The sequence below is a fragment of the Tamandua tetradactyla genome, chromosome 1, assembly GCF_023851605.1.
Source record: "Tamandua tetradactyla isolate mTamTet1 chromosome 1, mTamTet1.pri, whole genome shotgun sequence".
Lineage (NCBI taxonomy): Eukaryota > Metazoa > Chordata > Mammalia > Pilosa > Myrmecophagidae > Tamandua > Tamandua tetradactyla.
This window is the reverse complement of record NC_135327.1, coordinates 84,912,138-84,930,739: the sequence shown is the minus strand read 5'-3', so window position 1 is coordinate 84,930,739 and position 18,602 is coordinate 84,912,138. Positions and strand designations below refer to the sequence as shown.

The following is an 18,602-nucleotide window of genomic DNA, read 5'->3' as shown; positions in this document are numbered from 1 at the left end:
AGTTCTACTATGTGCAGAGGGAGCGGAATAGAGCAAGGGACTGGAAATACACTGGCAATTGCAGCCATCTAAATTAAGATGTCTGGAATGAGAGGGACTTGGAAGAACTGTGTTGTACTTAGGACGGAAGCACTCCTAGTACACAATAGTGGGGAAAAAATGGTGCATTACGTATCATCATCAATTTTGTGATCTTTGTACCCGAGGACTGTCTCTGACAAGTGATCCCATTTCTAAATGGGATAAAGTATAGGAACAACAAACAAAAGCAAAGTACATATCAAGTAGTTTGCAGTTAATTACAAATGGAAACTAGACAGGGGCCACCATCATTACAATGCAGTGAAGGGATTCATGTATGTTACCAATTTAACAATTAAATGAAAAATAAAATGATCCTTCCCCATGGAAGCAGAACTGAAAAAAGAAGACATATAAAAGGACTGTCAGGAAGACTGGATGCATGGCCTTTGCTTCCACCAGAGCTGGGTTCGCTGCCACAAAATCAACACTTGAACCTAACATACACCCTCCTTGGCGCAGAACATGGCTGTGCCTAAATAATGCTAAACAATAAGACCATGTGGTAAAACAGCAATTCTCATCAGTAATTTTGAATATTACCAGACCCAACAATGTCTTGCTGTCTGAAAGCACTTTGCCCTTGGTACTCTGTGGCAATCTGTAGATTGCTTAAACTGATTTTTAAGTGACAGTTCAGTGAATGATAGAGCTGCCCAGGATGGGTATCTGTGATGTCTTCAAGAAAAAAAAATGCTTACGGTAGGGACCCGAAGAAGTCTAGGCCCTTAGGGTGCTGCCTGGGGGCCCCCTGACCCAGCACCCCCTCCCCCCAACCCCGGACTCCAAACCACTGCTGTGAGCAGCGGGCTGCAATAGCTAATAGAACAAAAGGTGGGGAGAAGAAGGAGGAGTACAAGGAAGAGGAGGGATAACATGTTACAAAGTTGCTGAACCAAAATGACTGGTATTAGTGGGTGGTACGTGGGAAGTCAGGCTACCTGATGAGTAGGAAAATCAGAGTAGAACATTCTGTCCCCCATTCATCCAAACAATGTTAACTCCTAATACATACTTAATATCCAAAGCGTACAGGTATCTATTTAAGTAGCAACTCCATATACCCACACTCCAGGTTCCTGCCAAAGAGTATTAACCTTGAACTGCCAGACACCAAGTTCTCATTGTAAAAATCCCACTGATCTATGAGCCCGAATGCTACATTCAATCCACGCACGGGTTTCTCCTGGCATCCTAACACTGACTGCCACACCAAGTTAGTATGAAGAATAAGCTACCGCCCTATCAATTCAGTATTTCTAACAACTCTCCACTCTCCTTCCCTTGCACAAACACCTTTATGAGCGACACCTTAATATTGCAGTTTCTACTCTTTTTGAGAGCGGCTATAAAAAATGTCTGTATTGTGAATCATTCTGCATTTCTGACAAAACCATACATGAACCTAGAATCTATTAGGATGCTGTACCAAGACCCATTTCTGATTCCAGTTCCAGGGAAGGGGTGGGGGTTGTTTGGCATCCCTGAAGCACTGGAGTATACTTTTACCAAACAAAAACTACACGTGTTTTTCTTTATCTTGACAATCAGGTGGCTTAAAATCAAACTTGATGACAAACTGTAGTCATTCCTCTTGGCCTTGGAATCTAGAACAGTTATTTCCTTTGCCCTCATAAGGCTTTTAATTTTTAATGGCCTAATTACATTGGAATATGTGTGTGTGTGTCTGTATTTAATCACAAGCTTAAATGAATTCCTGTTTGGAATGAATAAGCAGAAATCTTTTCATTCATTCATTCATTCATTCATTCATTCATTTTTAAAGCAAGGAAATTGGTCATGCCTGCTTCTTTTAGCCCTTGATTAAAAATCAAGAAGCAGATGAGACCTCAGGATGTCCTGCTATTTGATCTATTTCTAAACATTCAAAAGATAACACTTCAGTCTTCTTTTTCACTGAGATTTAAGGTCATTTTGCATTGCAGTTTATGAATGGGTCCCACTTATGTCTTTCCTATCTTTCCCTCACAAAAGTACCCAGAAAAATGATGGCCAAAATTTCTTTTTTAGTGGAAGCCAATGTAAAGGCTGACCGTATCATGAATACCCTCTCAGGACCTGCTATGTTTTCAACTAGTTTCCTCATTTCCAACAGTAAAAGCTCATACTGGTGAATTTTTTTAAGTCGTGATTTCTTTAAATAAGGTTAGGTGCAAATGTTTTTAAATGTTTTTGCAAGGTTAAAGCTATGGTAAGTGTAATAAACCTGTCCCACTGAAAGAGATTTCCAACTTGTCCTGCCAGAAAGTGCTTCCTTTTACTTTTACTCTCAGGCAGTTCCAAGGGCTTCTCCCACTAGTGTGTGAGGCAATTCCTTGTGGGAAAGACTAGTCTATTCCAATTGCAAAAGCACACTTTCTCCTCCTTTACAGTTCCTACCGCTTCACCCCAGAAGCAAGTCACAGAACAAATCACAAACCATAGCCAGCAGAGGAGATAAACAAATGCCCCAGGCCATTCCCACCCAACCAAAACCGAATCACAATACATAGGTACTCACTGTTAAAATTATGGAGCGCAGTTGCTTCTGGGCCAAAATATTCGCCATCTCCTATTGAAGAAAAACACACCCACACAAAGGCTGAGGTTAGAAAGATACATTTCAGCAGGGCCAAAAATGATTTTATCCGGGGGTGTGTCTCTCAACTGTATATTGGCAGTATTTCTCAAGAAATAATGAACTCAGGCAGGAAGTAGTATTCAAATTATATTTCGAATGTTTCATTTAGATTACAAACCCACATCCAAAAGCAAAGGAAGGAACTTTGGCACCTAAACTTCTTACAGTTATTTATTTATTTTGGAAGGAATGTCCTCCTTCCAAAAAAAGGTGAGTGCAGAATGGAAAGAAAACGCCCCATATGAAAGCAATGGTTCTCCATCAGAAAGGCTTGGGGGGTTTTCTTAGACTCTATACGCACAGAAAGCCTTTACAAGGCAACATTTGCCTGCGCCAAGGAGAACCCAATATTAGAGAATCATCACTTTTAAGAGCCAAGTCATCTAGAAGCAATTTCATTTTAATCGATGGAGAACCAGAATGCCTGTTGTGCATGCCCCAAGAAAGGCAGATAGGCCCTGCAAGTGCATGGAGTGGGGATTTAACAAAGGACAATGATCTGGGCAGACAGCTAAGCTACAGAGCCCACACTCAGCATCACTAGGCCTCATTTCTGCAAGTTGTGCTTTATACTCTGGCCTGACTGACTGGCACAGAGTATTTGGGGTGATTTTATGAAACACCATGATTCACAGACTTTCTAAGTATCGACAAATAGATACTATGGGAAAATTCAATCGTAAGCATAGTCTTAGTACAAACATTTAAATGTAAAAATACTGCTCATTTTCAGGAAGAATTTGAATGTTTTTTGGGGGGTGGGGTGAACTACTCTTACTGAGTAGAGAAGAAATTAAGCTATGATTAAGGAACTCAACTATGAGTTCTACTAAATTAAACTAAACTTGCAGAAAGCAAAGAGAACCAAAAGCACAAGGGGGAAATGTACCATGGGAGGGACATACAAGCAGGGCTGGACAGAAGAAGAGGGGAGAGCAGGCAGCTGGGAGAATGGGCCAACTGGAGGCGGACAAGGAAAACACAGTGGACTTACAGTCAGAGGACAATCAAGGATGTCAACACTGCTCTCTACATCAACCTAATGGTGGCATGGCCACCAAAGAAAGGAAAGGCAAGCAGGAGAGAAGAGGGACGGAAATTCAGAGGAGCACTGTTACAAGCTGACAGCTCTATTTTAATGCCCCTGCTGACCCACTCAGCTGAAGAGAAGAGTGTGTTCATACTGTAAGGTGGTTCAAAAAGGCCAGGTGGCATTAAAGTCAAAATCCAATACGAGGTCTTCTTCCAAGGTCTTGAAAATAAGAAAGCAAGGGCAGTGACACTCGGACACAAATTAAATGATAATCCAGAAGGAACTCGCCCTTCTACTGCTTACAGTTTCCTGATCTAAATAAAAAGGTCCACTATTTTTTTTTTAACTTGGCCAATGGCAAACAAAAAGCTCTTAAGAATGTATAGTTATTTTAATTTCTTTTATTTTATGAGATGAACTTGCTATACAACTAAAACAACCAGAAATTATATTAAGGAAAGAAAGGAAAAAATTTCTCTATTTTTGCCTGTTGATATATGAGATTTTAAAATAAGTTAGAAGGGGAGAATATTATTTCCACCATCTCTTAGACTGTAATATTTTGTAATGGTATTTATCTTCTTAATAAGACTGTGGGCACCTCAGAGACACAGAGAATGTGTATTTACCTTTGTATTCTCAGCCCAGAACATAATGTCTGGCAGAGAGCAGCAATAAATGGCTGATTTAAAGGAAACAACAGATATTCTATACTAGCCTCTTAAAGAACAAGAGCTTGAACAGAAAGAGAATAGAAGTCCACATCCACACCATGGAATTTTTTTGTCCAATACTAGGTAATTGTTTGGGTAAAACAATAAAAGTATACAGAGACATAAATTTGGTTATACATATAGATAAAGTGATGTGGAAAGATTTCCACAAAATATTGTTTAGCTTAAAAAGCTGTTCAAAAAAGTGTATACAGTATGCCCACATTTGGTGAAAAAATGATAAATGTAGGAAAATATTTGCATAGAACAAAGCAGGACGTAGCTCATGAAAGTTACTCATTAATGAGCGGCTGCCATGTTTCTCCCTGGGAATGCAATTATGGGAGCCTTTAAAACGTCGTCCTTTTGAAGCTGCATGTTCTGATATTTCTACCAAATCTTTTAACAAAAAATTGTTTGCAAAGAATGCCTATCAAAACCAGCAAAACCATAAACAGTTGTGGAGAAATTTGGAAGGGATCTCACCTAAATATATGCCATTAATATAGTAAAGTGCCTAGAGGCAAGCACATAAAGATTCATTTGCCTACCTAACACCAACCCCAAAAGAATTGTACGCCCCTCCTTCCTTTGTAGGCTGGAACCAGAGTAAGGATAGGGAGACTCCCACGTCTTACAGGCATGGGACCCCACGGCCATCACCATCCTGACAGAAGCCAACTCAGGGGCTTCTGCAAAGAAGGAAGTTAGTCTCCAGGTCCCAGCACAACGCCTGGCCCATTCTCTTGAACACAAGAGAGAAAAAATAATGTTGAGTCTGCCTGCCGAGTAAAAAAGAGCCGACTACAGTGGTATTTTTCTTCACTAAAAGCAGAAATAAAATATAAGCATTTAAAGTCATTCCAAATTCATTTTCATTTTTTGAAAAATGAAGAATTTTGAAACATTTTTGAAAACCCAGATAATGGAGTTTTACAAATGTGTTTGGCCCCAAGGCAGAAAGACAAGGTGAAATAAATAAAAGCTTTTGAACAGAGTGAAATTTATCCAGTGACCTAACAGTTAAAAATAATAAGGTTTTAAATCAAATAATATAAATGTTTAGATTATATTTTCATCTAATCGGAGTAAGAAAATGGGCTTCGTGTCCTTCAGGCTTCAGGGAGTTCTTAACTTGGCAAATAAAAAGAATGCTGTGGGAGGGGCCTCCTTGTTCGGCATCAGAGAGGTAAGGGTATGGATGGGGTCGGATTCTAGCTCTGACTCTCCCCAGCTCAGCCAGGTGGTCAAGTTCTTGATTCCTTTTAAGTACCAATTTCCTCATTTGTAAAATGGAAAAAATAAAGTACCCTCTTGATGTAAGAATTAAATGAAATAAAATGTGAAAAAGTACACTGTGCTTGACACATGGCAGACTCAATGTTATGACCTCCGATGGCAGACTAGTAAATTTTCCTATTTGCCAAAGGAATTTAGGACTTCTCGCTTTTCAGAACATATGCAATAACAATGACGATGTTAAATTTGGGCCGGCTAAAGCTTCATTCTTCTTTTAACAGAGTCTGGACTAAATTGGGAACTCTCAGCTGTTAGTGTAAATCACAGTCACCCAGGGGATGTCACCAATTAACTGAATCTTCTCCTTTACAGGCCTCCATTCACCTTCAGAAAATAATAGCCCAAAACTTTCACTCATCATGAACTTGAAATCATTATTGAGGGCTAACTCTCTCAACTGACGGAAAATTAAAACATGCACGCATATTTTAAAAACTCTCATTTTGTCTTTGAAAAATGGCATTCTTTGGTTCATCTTAACTTCAGCACAATATATAAGTTCAAATTTATTTTCTATGGGCAACTCTACCTTGTAGATGCATTTTTTTCAAAGATTGAGTTAGTCATATACCACTTCGCAGATTCTCTGCCAGAATATATATACTCTTTCTTAAACTGGACTGTTTTTTTCAAAATGGTTTAATGTTATTAGACTCCTCATGGGTTTATTTTTTTATCATAATACATGGGCAAATTGAGTTATGTCATTCTCAAAATGCATAATTTTAGAAAACAGATTTGACTGACAGAATTCAAACCCAATGTTAAATTGGTATTTCATTGTTATCAACATCCTGGAGTCAGTACAGACTGACATCTGATTCCCTACTTTTCCATGGTCATTTGATTCCAATTCAACAGATTAACAGCAATGCTTGGAAGCAAAGTGTATGTATCTTATTACTCATTTCTACACCCAGAGATCCAAATGACATCATAGCCCTGGGGGTGGAGGTGGAAAGATGACCTTTCAACTTCTCTAGTCAAAATTCTTCTTCTACTGATTGAGAGAGGAAACTCCAGCGAAGGCAAAACCAGAACACAGGTCTCCTGACCTCCATACTACACTCAACTACCACAAGGTTTGGCCAGAGGTCCAGGACCTGGACAGCAGAAAAAATGGGGTTCCCCACTATCCATGCCAGGTTTGCACATGTCCATAGTGAGAGCCACCAGGCCATTTGCTGGGCCATTCAGGCGTTACCATGAGCACAATATTTAGACACAAATATCAAAGGAGCAGCCCCATCCACCATGATCCCATCTAGGATCTGCAAAGCCACCCATAAAACCAGCTTAGGTTAAGACTCCAGGAGGGCAGGCACCTCCTGACTGCAGCCAATGCCAAACTGAACTCACAGGACCCATAAGATGACTCTATTTCTTATTAGACAAATGCAGCCCTTCCCACACCCCCAGGAATGAGCTAATAATTTTAAATAATTCAAAAAACCTCACATTTAATCACTGAGTTTTAAAATCCTTGGCAACAAAAAATAAAATAAATATCTTGACAGCATTCAGTAGAGCTCCCCAGTATACTTTATGATGGATGAATAATCTCCTATTTCACCCCATGTTAAAGTCCAGTAGCCTGTGACCACAGTAATCCAATTTATATTATGTCTATAAGAAAACATGAATGAATTTTGAAGTGTGAGTTCAATACCAAGACACTCCACAGTTCTACAACCTCTTCTACAATGGTCCTACTCCTAGTTGAAGAAGAATCAAAACAGCTACTGGTAGAGAGTGTGCAAGTTTAGGTTTAATATATGTACAGTGAATGGGCTACCTCATCTGACCACATCTACACAAGAACAGAAGAAAATCAGAAAGCAAAGAGCACTCTGATATCTGAACAGTTTCCTCTAATTTTCAAATTAAGGATAGCATTCTGCATGTTTTCCCTCCTGTCTTCTAACCTTTCCATTTCACACTACCCTCTCCAAATCATACACCTCCCAGGTCTCAGTTTTCCGCATCAGGAAGATGGGGACAACACCGATCTCCCCCAGACAAGACTCAATGAAATGATGAAAGATCACAGGGGCTTCCAAATGGGCCTCCACACAGCAGTGACATTTTCATCTTTGTATGTACACAAAAAGCCCAGATAAAAGAAATGCAACATACCTGCCTCCTCTCATCAGGGGCCTTCAAGAAAAGTGCATTTATTACTGCAATGGTATATGTTTGGATTTCTTGATCGGTCCTATAGAGACACAGAATAATACAGAAAGTCAGAAGGGGCTACCTCTGAATCAGACTCAAAGACACCATCATCCCTAACAAAGGCGAGAGAATAGGACAGCATCTAGAAAAACACAGTCAGCAATGAAAATGTATTTCACCAATGATGAATCAGCAAATACACTGAGTCTTATTATTGCTAGTTCAGCAGTATATTGCTCACTGGAGAATGTCCAGAAAGTAGAGGCAGCCAGTTGACCTGTGCCCATTTTCTTTTATTAGGATTAACAATGTGAACTCAGAGGATGCAATAATTAATGTACACATGTGCATGCAATTTTCTGTCTGATGCATAAAATGTATCAGAGAGTTGTCACTGGTGCTCCCACATTTCTAGACTTATTATAAAGAAAATGGCCTTGTCTCCATGGCAATGATAATACATATTTTAAAAATCTATTTCCAAACAGCAGAAATAGGAATTTATATGTGTAAGTTTACTTTCCACCAGAAAAAAACCAGAAATTCCAAACAAAGAGAACATTAAGTACACTTTCTTCCCCCTGAGCCCCATGGAAAATAAGAAATAAGAAGAGAGGCTTTAGAGCTACATTAGAGATAATTTGAAGGGGTAAGTTAGGGAGACAGAGCTGAGAACAAGGGGGCTTTGGTGTCAGGCTGGACAGGATTCAAAGCCCAGTTCACCACTGGCTGGCTGCGTGGCATTGGACAAGTTTGTATGGTCTTCCTCAGACAGCAGTTTTCTCATCTGTACGTGGGGTTAAGAACACACGTATGTTTCAAGGGGTGGCCGTGAGGATGAAGAGAGATAATGTCCATAAAACTCTCAGCCCAATGCCTGGCAAATAATTAACTCACCAAAGTGATAAGAAAAGCTATAGACCTTAAAGTTAACATATCACATTAAGGGAAATGAGAAACTGGCCTTATTTCTAGGGAGATTTCGCACAAAATCATCATTTTCAAGCATGAGCTAATTTTCTTTGAGGCCACAACCCACAGCTCCTGTGACTTAAATTTTAAATTACGGTCGCCCTCCTGCCTCCAAGTGAAGGAAACATCGGAAGCACTTTGGGTGGTTTATATTATGAACACAACAGTTTCCATTTTCAGTGTGTTGAGAACTGTTGGATGTTCCTTCACACCCCTACCCTGCACCACCATCACAAATGGACCAACCAGCTTTCCTCTTAGGAATGCCAAAATGTAAAGTGAGAGACACGAGGGGCAGCTGTTGGGAGCCAAGAAGTCACAAGTCCCAGCATGCCAGAAAAAAAGGCATGTTCCCAAGACAAAGCTAGGTAAATCACCCCTGGAACTTCAGCATGCCCAGTGCCATCCCAGTGAACTCCCACTCGACGTGAGCTAGCTTGTGATGTCTGTGACCACCTGCGACCCAAAATACTTTAATTTAGTAAGCAACATTGTACAATAGTGACCTTCTCAGTTCGGTGTCTCAGAGGCAATCTCACTAGTTACCTAAAGGTGGAGAGAAGGAAAAAGCCCCAAAGACTGAAAGTTCTACCTAATAACTCAAGTCTGAAGGAAAAAAATAATCCATATATTATAAAATACAAATGAAGATCATTGTAATCATCTTGCACCTAGCTAAGTAAGAGGCCTGTGTTTAAAAATGCCTAATCAACCATGTAAATATTCATTATATCAGAGAAAGCATGATCTTTATATGGTCAATGATCCTATTGAGAACTTAAGAGAACACGCTGTCCTATCCTGTCTTATTAAGAGTAAACTCTGCCGATGTCTACCAACATTCATCAAAACTAAAAGTTTACTAAGAGCCAGGAATGGGGAGAAAATAGTGCCAAGAAAAGACCTGGAATTCACGGAGTGGTAGGGACAAGGAAGAAGAAATTGCACTATTTCAGGGTGATGGGGGTTGCATGCCAAATCCAGATTCTTTCCTGCACATTTAATCAAACCTGTATCAAATGCTTCCTGTGGCATTATTGTGGCTGTCTCCTTCCCCACTGGGGGTGAGATGACTTCTTACCCTTGAAGATGGGGGATCAGTTGGCCAATGGTGATCTCTTGCGCCACCTTCTGGTAGAGGTCATGGCTATTGAGCACCATCGACTCCAAAATGGCCAAAGACCGCTGCAGGATGGAGATGTCTATGGCTGACTTGTTCACAAAACTTGCTATCTGAAAAGCAAAGGGAGAAACAATTGACTGCTCATGGTAAGCAGAGCAGGGATACAGAGAAGGGAGCAAAGAGAGTAAATAGGTAACCAGACATTGAGGATGAAAGATCCCTGGAATCAGAGCAGAAGAGCAAAAAAGTCACGATGATTGTTCCTGATCATTACACAAAACACTATTTACACCTTATTCCATAATTCAATGAGAAGCAATTTAAAAAAAAAAGTGGGGGTGTCGAGTATAGCTTCAAATAATTATTTTGTCTGAATTTTCCAAGATTATTCTTCTGATTTTCAGTTCTCAGGGGCAAATGATTTCAACACATATTGTAAGAATTCCTGTATTTCTCTGAGATGGTAATTTCAACATACACTAATAGCCATTTGTTCTCCATTCATCCCCACAATCAATGACTTTTATGTTCTTATTATGTTCCTTACACAAATCATACCTGTCAATACAATTCAACTGGCGACTTTTCAGTCACTGGCTACTCTCTTTCCTGTTCCTTAACAAATCTTTTCCCCCATGCTTCCAATTTCTTGTGGTTAAAATAAATTCTCATCTCTCTCAAATTTAGCAAAGAGGAAGGCATTTAAATTAGCAGTGCTAAAAGTTAAAATAGTAGTTTAAACCCTAAAATAGATCCCCTAAGGAATTAATCACTAAAGTCCCAAGCATAATAAATCACAAAATAAGAGGGAAGATGAAAAAGGTCAGAATAATGGATCACAGCTATCTGAACACAAGGATACCATAAAGCTTTTCTTTTAAAGACGTCATTAAAAGTTATTACCACATGTTGACAACATAAGAGGCTGTTATTATATCATCATAATGTTGCCTTCTTAAAAGCTAAATAATTTGGTTATATCACAAATTAGACCTTTGCTCCTTCCCTCTGTCAACCTGGATTTCCCCTTTCCTACTGTCCAACTGATCTTTTTTCCTCATCCACTCTCCATACATGATAATATTCCAAGTGCACTCATGACAACTTCCTAGTTACCATCCCAATAGTCTCTAGCCCAGTGACTCCCAGGTGAAAGTTGGGGTCAAGGTGCAGATCCAACACCCCTCCCTGCTAAACTCACCTGTCCCCAGGTACATTGGGATCTCAAGTGTTGGGATATAAATGATCAGAAGAAGTAGAGTAGTATGTTTTATATTCCAAAAGGCTATTGTTTTACAATATAGCTACAGGAAAAGCATTAGAATTTTAAGATTCTCGAAAGACCGCTTTAGCTCCTTTCACAGCTAATAAATTCCTCCAATGTGTTAACTGTCCTTGCCGGCCTCCTGCCTTACTCTCCGCAGTTTGCTCCATTATATCCAAACTACTCTGCTAAGGCCACCAGTGAGCTTCTCAGACTAAAAGCCAATTATCATCATACTGTGTTTATGGTTTAATTTTTAAGTTATGCATTTTTTAAACAGAATATAAAATTCTTTACTTTCCCCCTTTCCAGACCATTTTTTATTGTCTCAGCACAATTCTTGACATGGACCAGGAAAATGAAGAACTCACAAGGAAGTTCATTGACAACACTTCTAATTTTTTCTTTGTTAATTCCTCCCTCCTTCCCAGTTCCCCTTCTTGACACCATGTGTTAAATTTGAATGCTCCTTAAAACACCAAGTAGTCTCCTATCTAAGAGCCTACTGCTGATACTGTCAAACTCCCTCTGCCCTCAAATCTGCATCCCTTTTCTTATTCATTTGATATTTACTCATTCATTCATTCATTCATTTGAGCAACGCATAATGATTGTGTGCCATACAACAGGCTGTTGTCCTCGGATCTGAAAAAGCAAGGATGAGCTAATTTCCAGAGGCTTGTAGTCTTGCACAGAAAGACAGATGAAAAGGCAATTACTATGAAGTATATTAAGTGCTTATTTTTGGCATTCAAAAGGACACCTCCCTTTGAATATGACAATAAAGCCTAAAATACATGGATTAAAAGTCAAACTCATTGTCTTCTTACTCTTCCTGCACAAGGAGCACCTTTTCCAAGCATGATGTAATGATTAGTGATTAATATTCTCAGTTTCCAGTTGTCATTCTTGTGGACACATTGAAGTGTCTCCTCTTGGTACATATTCAGCTAGATATGGACAACACTGGCCCACTGATACAACTCCTGCCTGGGTTACTAAAGCAGCAACTTCTTCAGTTTCCTCTATATTCAAATTTCTCCTCCATTTTGGTTTGGTAAATATTGCTGGAATGCATTATACCAGAAGTGGAATGCCTTTTAAAAAGGAATTTATTAAGTTGCAAATTTACAGTTCTAAGGCCATGAAAATACCCCAACTAAGGCATCCAGAGAAAGATACCTTAACTCAAGAAAAGCCGATGCCTGCCACATGGGAAGGCACATCGGCTAGTGTCTGTTGGTCCTTATTCCTGGTTCCATTGCTTCCAGCTTCTGATTCCAGTGGTTTCCTCTCTAAGCATCTGTGGGCCTTCACTTAGCTCCTTTGGGACACAACTCTGGGTTCTGGCTTGTTTAGCATCTCATGGGAAGGCACATAGTGACGTCTACTAGGCTCTACATCTCCAAATGTCCATGTCTAGGCACCTGCTCTCTCTGTAAGAACTGCAAGCATCTTCAAATGTCTGCGTCTCTGTCAGTTTTGAAGCAACTGTGTTTTTTCCAAAATGTTTCCACATTTAAAGGACTCTAGTAAACTAATCAAGAACTACTTTGAAAGGGTTGAGTCACATTTCCATCTGATGTCTTAAATTTCTCTCCAAATTATTGCCTCTTACCTGCCCCCGATGGGCCTGCTCCATAGCGGTAAAAAGCTTGTGGTCTTGCTTAACTCAGACAAATGCATATCCCACATCCATATTCTATTTCCATATGCTATTTATAACATGGCTTTTTCTCCCATGAACCAATTCTCTTACTTTCATCAAACATTCCTTAAAAGTCATCTCTCCTATTAATTCACCTGTTCCTTGACATACAAAACCAATGATTTCAGTACTCCTAAATCATGTTAAATATTGAGTGTTTTGTATAGCACACTTAGCTGAATCCCAGCCTGGCTGAGAGCAGGCATCCATTTCATCTGAGTTCCAGCTACATATCAGGAGTAGATGTTAGTTTTTTTAAGCAACTATTTTTCTTGCCTTCATTTGTCAGTGGTTTTAACCAGATATTTAAGTGACCCAATATCTTCACTGAATGAGTATTAGTAACCAAGGCATCAGGGCTTACTTAAACTAACTTAGTAATTGTCTTTCTCCAAAAACACTAGAGGCAGACTCCATGTCAGTGGATGTACAAGTTGTTACTCCCTATGACCAGTCTGAAAATTATAACTATAGAAAGTTACAGATTGTCCGGTTCTATTTTAATTTCCCTCATCCCTCAAAGGATCAATAGACTTTCTTTGCCTTTAAATTTCTCCTAAATCTATGACTGCACTTTTGTCTGGCCCTGGTAAGTCAGACTAAGCCAACTACACTATAGCTTTTTGAAAGTAGAACTGTATGATAAAGAGAAGAGGGAACAATAATAATTGAGTATATTACCTGTACGTGCTGTTCATTCACTTAAAAATGTTATCGAATAAAATAGAGGGATATTTGGGTGACTTTTAAGAAGCTAAGGGGCATCCCAGTGGCTGAATCAATGAAATGAACTATTTAAAAATGATACGTAAAAAAATGATATAAACTCTTGCAAGAATCATTTAGAATGAGATACTGAAATTCTTCCGTAATATCAAAATCGAAAAGAACCACGGACAGTATGTAACTCCACTCCAGTGTTTTAAAACTACCTGGGTAGAAGCCCATCAATCTCTCAAGATTTTAAGGGGCAAAATTACCAGGTCCCTAAACTAAACTGGCTCAGAACACGGCTAGGTGTTTGTCTAGGCACTGAAAACATTTGCAGAGTGAGTCAGGCCCTCCTGCAGAGATAATGTTTCAAGAGTGTTTGTGTGTAATTTTCCTTCCAAGCAAAGGCACTGATGTTATACTTGGCTAGAGGAAAACCTGCTCATAACAGAAAGTTCTTTTTTATTTGCCTTTCTTTCTTCTCCATGCCTTCCTACCCTCTCCCTAAGTAGCCAAGTCTTTCAAAAAGCAACAACATTCTAAATAGGCATCAAGGGAGTCCAAATTTCAGAGTATTTATGAAGCAATGCTGTTATTTGCTTTTCCAAAATTTGTAAACTAGCATCTAGATTCACACATCACACAAACAGATAAGGTAGCAGAGAAGGAGACAGGGGCTGGCAGGGAAAAATATTTCTCCAAAGTGGTATGAATTTGGCATTAATAGGAAGCCAAGTCTAGACCACAGAAATAGACATCTTTTGTCTGGGCATTTCCTAGTTGATTTTTGTTGAGATAAAGCTCTATTTAAAGACAGATGCCTGCGTACAATTCATGGGTTGTCAAAGTGCTGAATTTGGTCCAGCTAATGAATAAAAAAAAGTTAACCTTACAAAAAATATCAATGATCAAGTTATTTTTTGATGATCATTTTTTGGAACGCACATAAAGGACCTCTAAGTAGTGAACAAAGCAGGTATAACGGCTGGAGATGAAGAAATGGAACATATGAAATTTACTACCTTTTACAAAGTACTTAATTTTTTATTTAAACTGCCAAGACTGGTAGTCTTCACTTCCTTATATTTAATATGATGTTTGTTTTAATGTCAGTGAATGAAAACCATTTCCTTAAGCAGCTAAAAAGTTATTGTCATTCTCTGTGACCATTTTTCACATCCTTTAAAGAAAAACAGCTTTGTAATTTCTCTTTTACTCATATAACTGTTATTTTACTTGAAACATAATTAAATATAGTGCCACTTGTTCCCTGCCTTCTTTTATTCAGAGTCTACAGTTTTAAGGAAGGCTTTATAAGCAAATTTCTGGAGTCTTTCCAAGGCCTGAGGGTAAAATCATGAGGAAAGCATGCCTCTGCCCTCGTAGGGCTCACAGACTAGTAGGAGAAAGCATCAAAGGAACAGAGCAAATCACAGAAATGTGGTTAAGTGCTGAGCAGAGAAATCCACAAGATCCCTGGGTAACACAGAACAGTAGAAATCACTTAACTTGACCAGTAAGGTCAAGGAGTGCTTCAAAGAGCAAAAGCCGGTTAAAGAAGACTCCTGTAAATATTCTTTCCATCACCTGAAAGCACAAGTGCATGGCCATGGGGAAAGAGCCCTGCACCGAGTACAGATGACACCCCTCCCCCACACGCTACACCCCCTTCCCCACACGCTGCACCCCTCCCCTACTTGCTACGCCCTCACGTAACCCCCTTGAGCTGCTGCGTGCTGGAAGCTTGCACAGCAATAAACAGACTATATATTCTGTTCTGCACAGGACTGCTGTGGGGATCCAAAGATACAATGTGGAGGAAAGTAAACATATTTCAAAGAATAGACATTAGGCACCATATTGTTACTTTTTTATAAGGAAAAAAAAAAGCTCTAATAATAGACAAGCAAGGCAAGCTGGACCTAGGAAAGGCCTGCCGAAAATTCAGAATTAAAATTTCTCGGTATAAAAGAAGAAATCTGTAGAACTTGGTGTCTTCTGATGTGCACTTGCCTCTCTAGAACATTCCTTAGAAAGACACACTACAGCAATTTATTTTCTGCTCTCATAATCTACTGCTTACATCCCCTGCCACCCACAGAGGAAGGTACTCCATCATGTATCGAAATTTCCTCAACTTTCTTGTTTGCAATCATTTATTTTCTTTTTAGCAATTCATACTACTGATAAATACAGGCAAAAGAGGCCACCTCCTCTTTTATGTTTTCTGTATAGTTCCCTTAAGTCTTCTCCTTTGGCTATGAGGAAAGATGATTCAAAAGTGTGTCCAGAAGGCTCTGGGTTTCCACTCCACTCTAGACCTATCTAAATATGCAACCTTGAACAGGCCATTTAATTTACAGGGTTTCGAGTTCCTAACACCTTTGTTTGAACAGTAGGGGCTCCCCCTAGGCCATTCAATTAAAAAATCACATGGCAGTATCTCCCCCAAAACACTGATTGTGCCAGTTTGAAAGTATTATGTACCTCAGAAATGCCATGTTTTAATCCTGATTCAATCTTGTGGAGGCAGCCACTTCTTTTAATCCTAACGCAACACCGTAGGTTGGAAACTTTTGATTAGATTATCCCCACAGAGATGTGATGCACCCAATTGTGGGCATGCCCTTTGATTAGATAGAAACGTGACTCCACCTATCCCAGGTGGTTCTTGATTAGTTTACTGGATGATAGAAGCCTCATAAAGTGGGCAGAGAGAGCAGATGCAGATGCTTGGAAGCAGCTGCTTCAGAGAACAGGGACGCGGATGTTTGGAGATGCTTGGAGCCCAGCAGATATCGCTATGAGATGTTAAGCAAGCCAGAACCTGGAGAGAGCCAAAGGAAGCCAAGAGATGAAAGCCAGACGCAGAGAAGCAAACTGAGGAACCCCCAGGGGAACAGAGGCTAAAAGCAGCAGAACCCAGGAACAAGGCACCAGTAGATGGCAGCCACATGACTTCCCAGCTGACAGAGGTGTTCCTGACCCATCGGCCCTCCTTGAGTGAAGGTAATCTCTTGTTGGTGCCTTAATTTGGATACTTTTACTTCCTTAAAGCTATAAACTTGTAATTTATTAAATGTCTTTTTAAAAAGCCATTCCATTTCTGGTATATCACATTCCGGCAGCTTGAAAACTAGAACACTGATTAGCTACAAAGGAGAAAGGAGTAACTTCAATAGAAAATCCCAGTAGACACCACATCACCAAAGAGATCAAGGTTAGCTTCATAAGTTATATGGCATATCGACGTCATGAACTGATATGATGCACTGAAAAGGGTTTTGTAATAAAAAATTAACCTTACCCAAAGAAACGTCTGGCCTTTGCCTTTAGCTCCAGGGAAGCAATCTCTAAACCCCCTGGAATGCCCTGCCTGAGAAGAGTATCTTTATTTAACTGGTACTGGGTCATGCCGGATGATTTATACTAATATTTAAGGTCATGTGGTATCAGCTCAAGCTCCAGAAGAGTTGGAGGTTAAGGTTAATCACAGAGGTGGCCCCCCCATGTCTACAAGAACAAGCCCCAATAAAAAATGTGGACACTAAAGCTTGGGTGGACTTCCTCGGTTGACAATACTCATGCATATTGTCACACATAGTTGTCAAGAGAAGTTAGTATTGTCCACACCTTCACTGGGAGAGGACAACTAGAAGCTCTATGCACAGAACCCTCCTGGCCTCTATCTGCCTCATGTGCCTTTTTCCTTGGATGACTTTAATCTGTATCTTTTCACTGTAACAAACCAAAACTGAGTGTGCCAGTCTGAATCTGTGGTGGACCCCAGAAAAGCCATGCCCTTTGATCCTCATTCAATATTGCTGGGTGGGAGCATTTTGATTCCATGAAGATGTGATCCACCCAATTGTGGTGGTAACTTTTGAGTAGATGATTTCCATGGAGGTGTGTCTCCACCCACTGAAGGTTTAGTTGCTTGCTGGAATCCTTTAAAAGAGGAAACATTCTGGAGAGAGTCCCTTTTTGGTAGAGCCACGTGAAAGCCAGCAGATGCCGCCATGTTCACCATGTGCCCTTCCAGCTGAGAGAGAAACGCTGAACGTCGTCAGCCTTCTCGAACCAAGGTATCTTTCCCCGGATGCCTTAAATTGGACATTTCTATAGACTTCTTTTAATTGGGACATTTTCTCAGCCTTAGAACTGTAAACTAGCAACTCATTAAATTCCCGTTTTTGAAAACCATTCCATTTCTGGTATATTGCATTCCGGCAGTCAGCAAACTAGAACACTGAGTATAATAACTTTCAGTGACTTCTGTGAGTCTGTCTACTAATAAAGTATCAAGCCTGAGGGTGGTCTTGGGCACTTCTAAATTTTGCAGGGCATGTCACTTCTGAGGCATTGTGCCAAAATGCAAAACCTTAATTCAAGCATGAGGAAATATCAGACAAACCCAAAATAACTGAGCAGTATCTTCAAAAGTGTCAAGGTTAGCAAAGAGTGAGAAACTGTCACAGAATGGGGAAGGTTAAAGAGACTGGACAACCAAATGCAATGTAGGACCCTGGATTGGGTCTTTAACCAAAGAAAAACAAAAATTAACTGGTGAAATCAAACAAAGGTACGAGTGCTATACCAATGCTAATTTCTCAGCTTTGATAATTGGACTATTGTTGTACAAAACAGTAACACTGTGGCACAGTGAATGATGGGTATATGGGAACTCCCAATATTAGGTTTTGCAAATTTTCTTTAAATCTACCATTATTTCAAAATAAAAGTTCAAAAATCCCATGTGGCATACTGGATTTTGCTGTGATTTTCCAGCTTCTGCACAGAATCATAGAAATCCTATATTTCAGTTAACCCTTTGCAAGAATTTATACTTATAAAATAAATTTATGAAAGATAGACGATAAAG

At 39.7% G+C, this 18,602-nt stretch overlaps 1 protein-coding gene across 12 annotated transcripts in view; it reads right to left on the bottom strand.

The window, feature by feature from the left end:
* ELMO1 (engulfment and cell motility 1) overlaps positions 1-18,602 on the bottom strand; it is a 577,880-nt gene that overhangs the window by 367,425 nt on the left and 191,853 nt on the right. For all 12 annotated transcript variants that reach the window (XM_077119672.1, XM_077119654.1, XM_077119621.1 and 9 more), the window contains 3 exons: positions 9,996-10,147; positions 7,904-7,982; positions 2,603-2,653 (listed from right to left, as the gene is read on the bottom strand). In XM_077119672.1, coding sequence (XP_076975787.1) covers positions 2,603-2,653; positions 7,904-7,982; positions 9,996-10,147 — 282 coding nt within the window. The remainder of the gene's footprint in view (positions 1-2,602; positions 2,654-7,903; positions 7,983-9,995; positions 10,148-18,602) is intronic.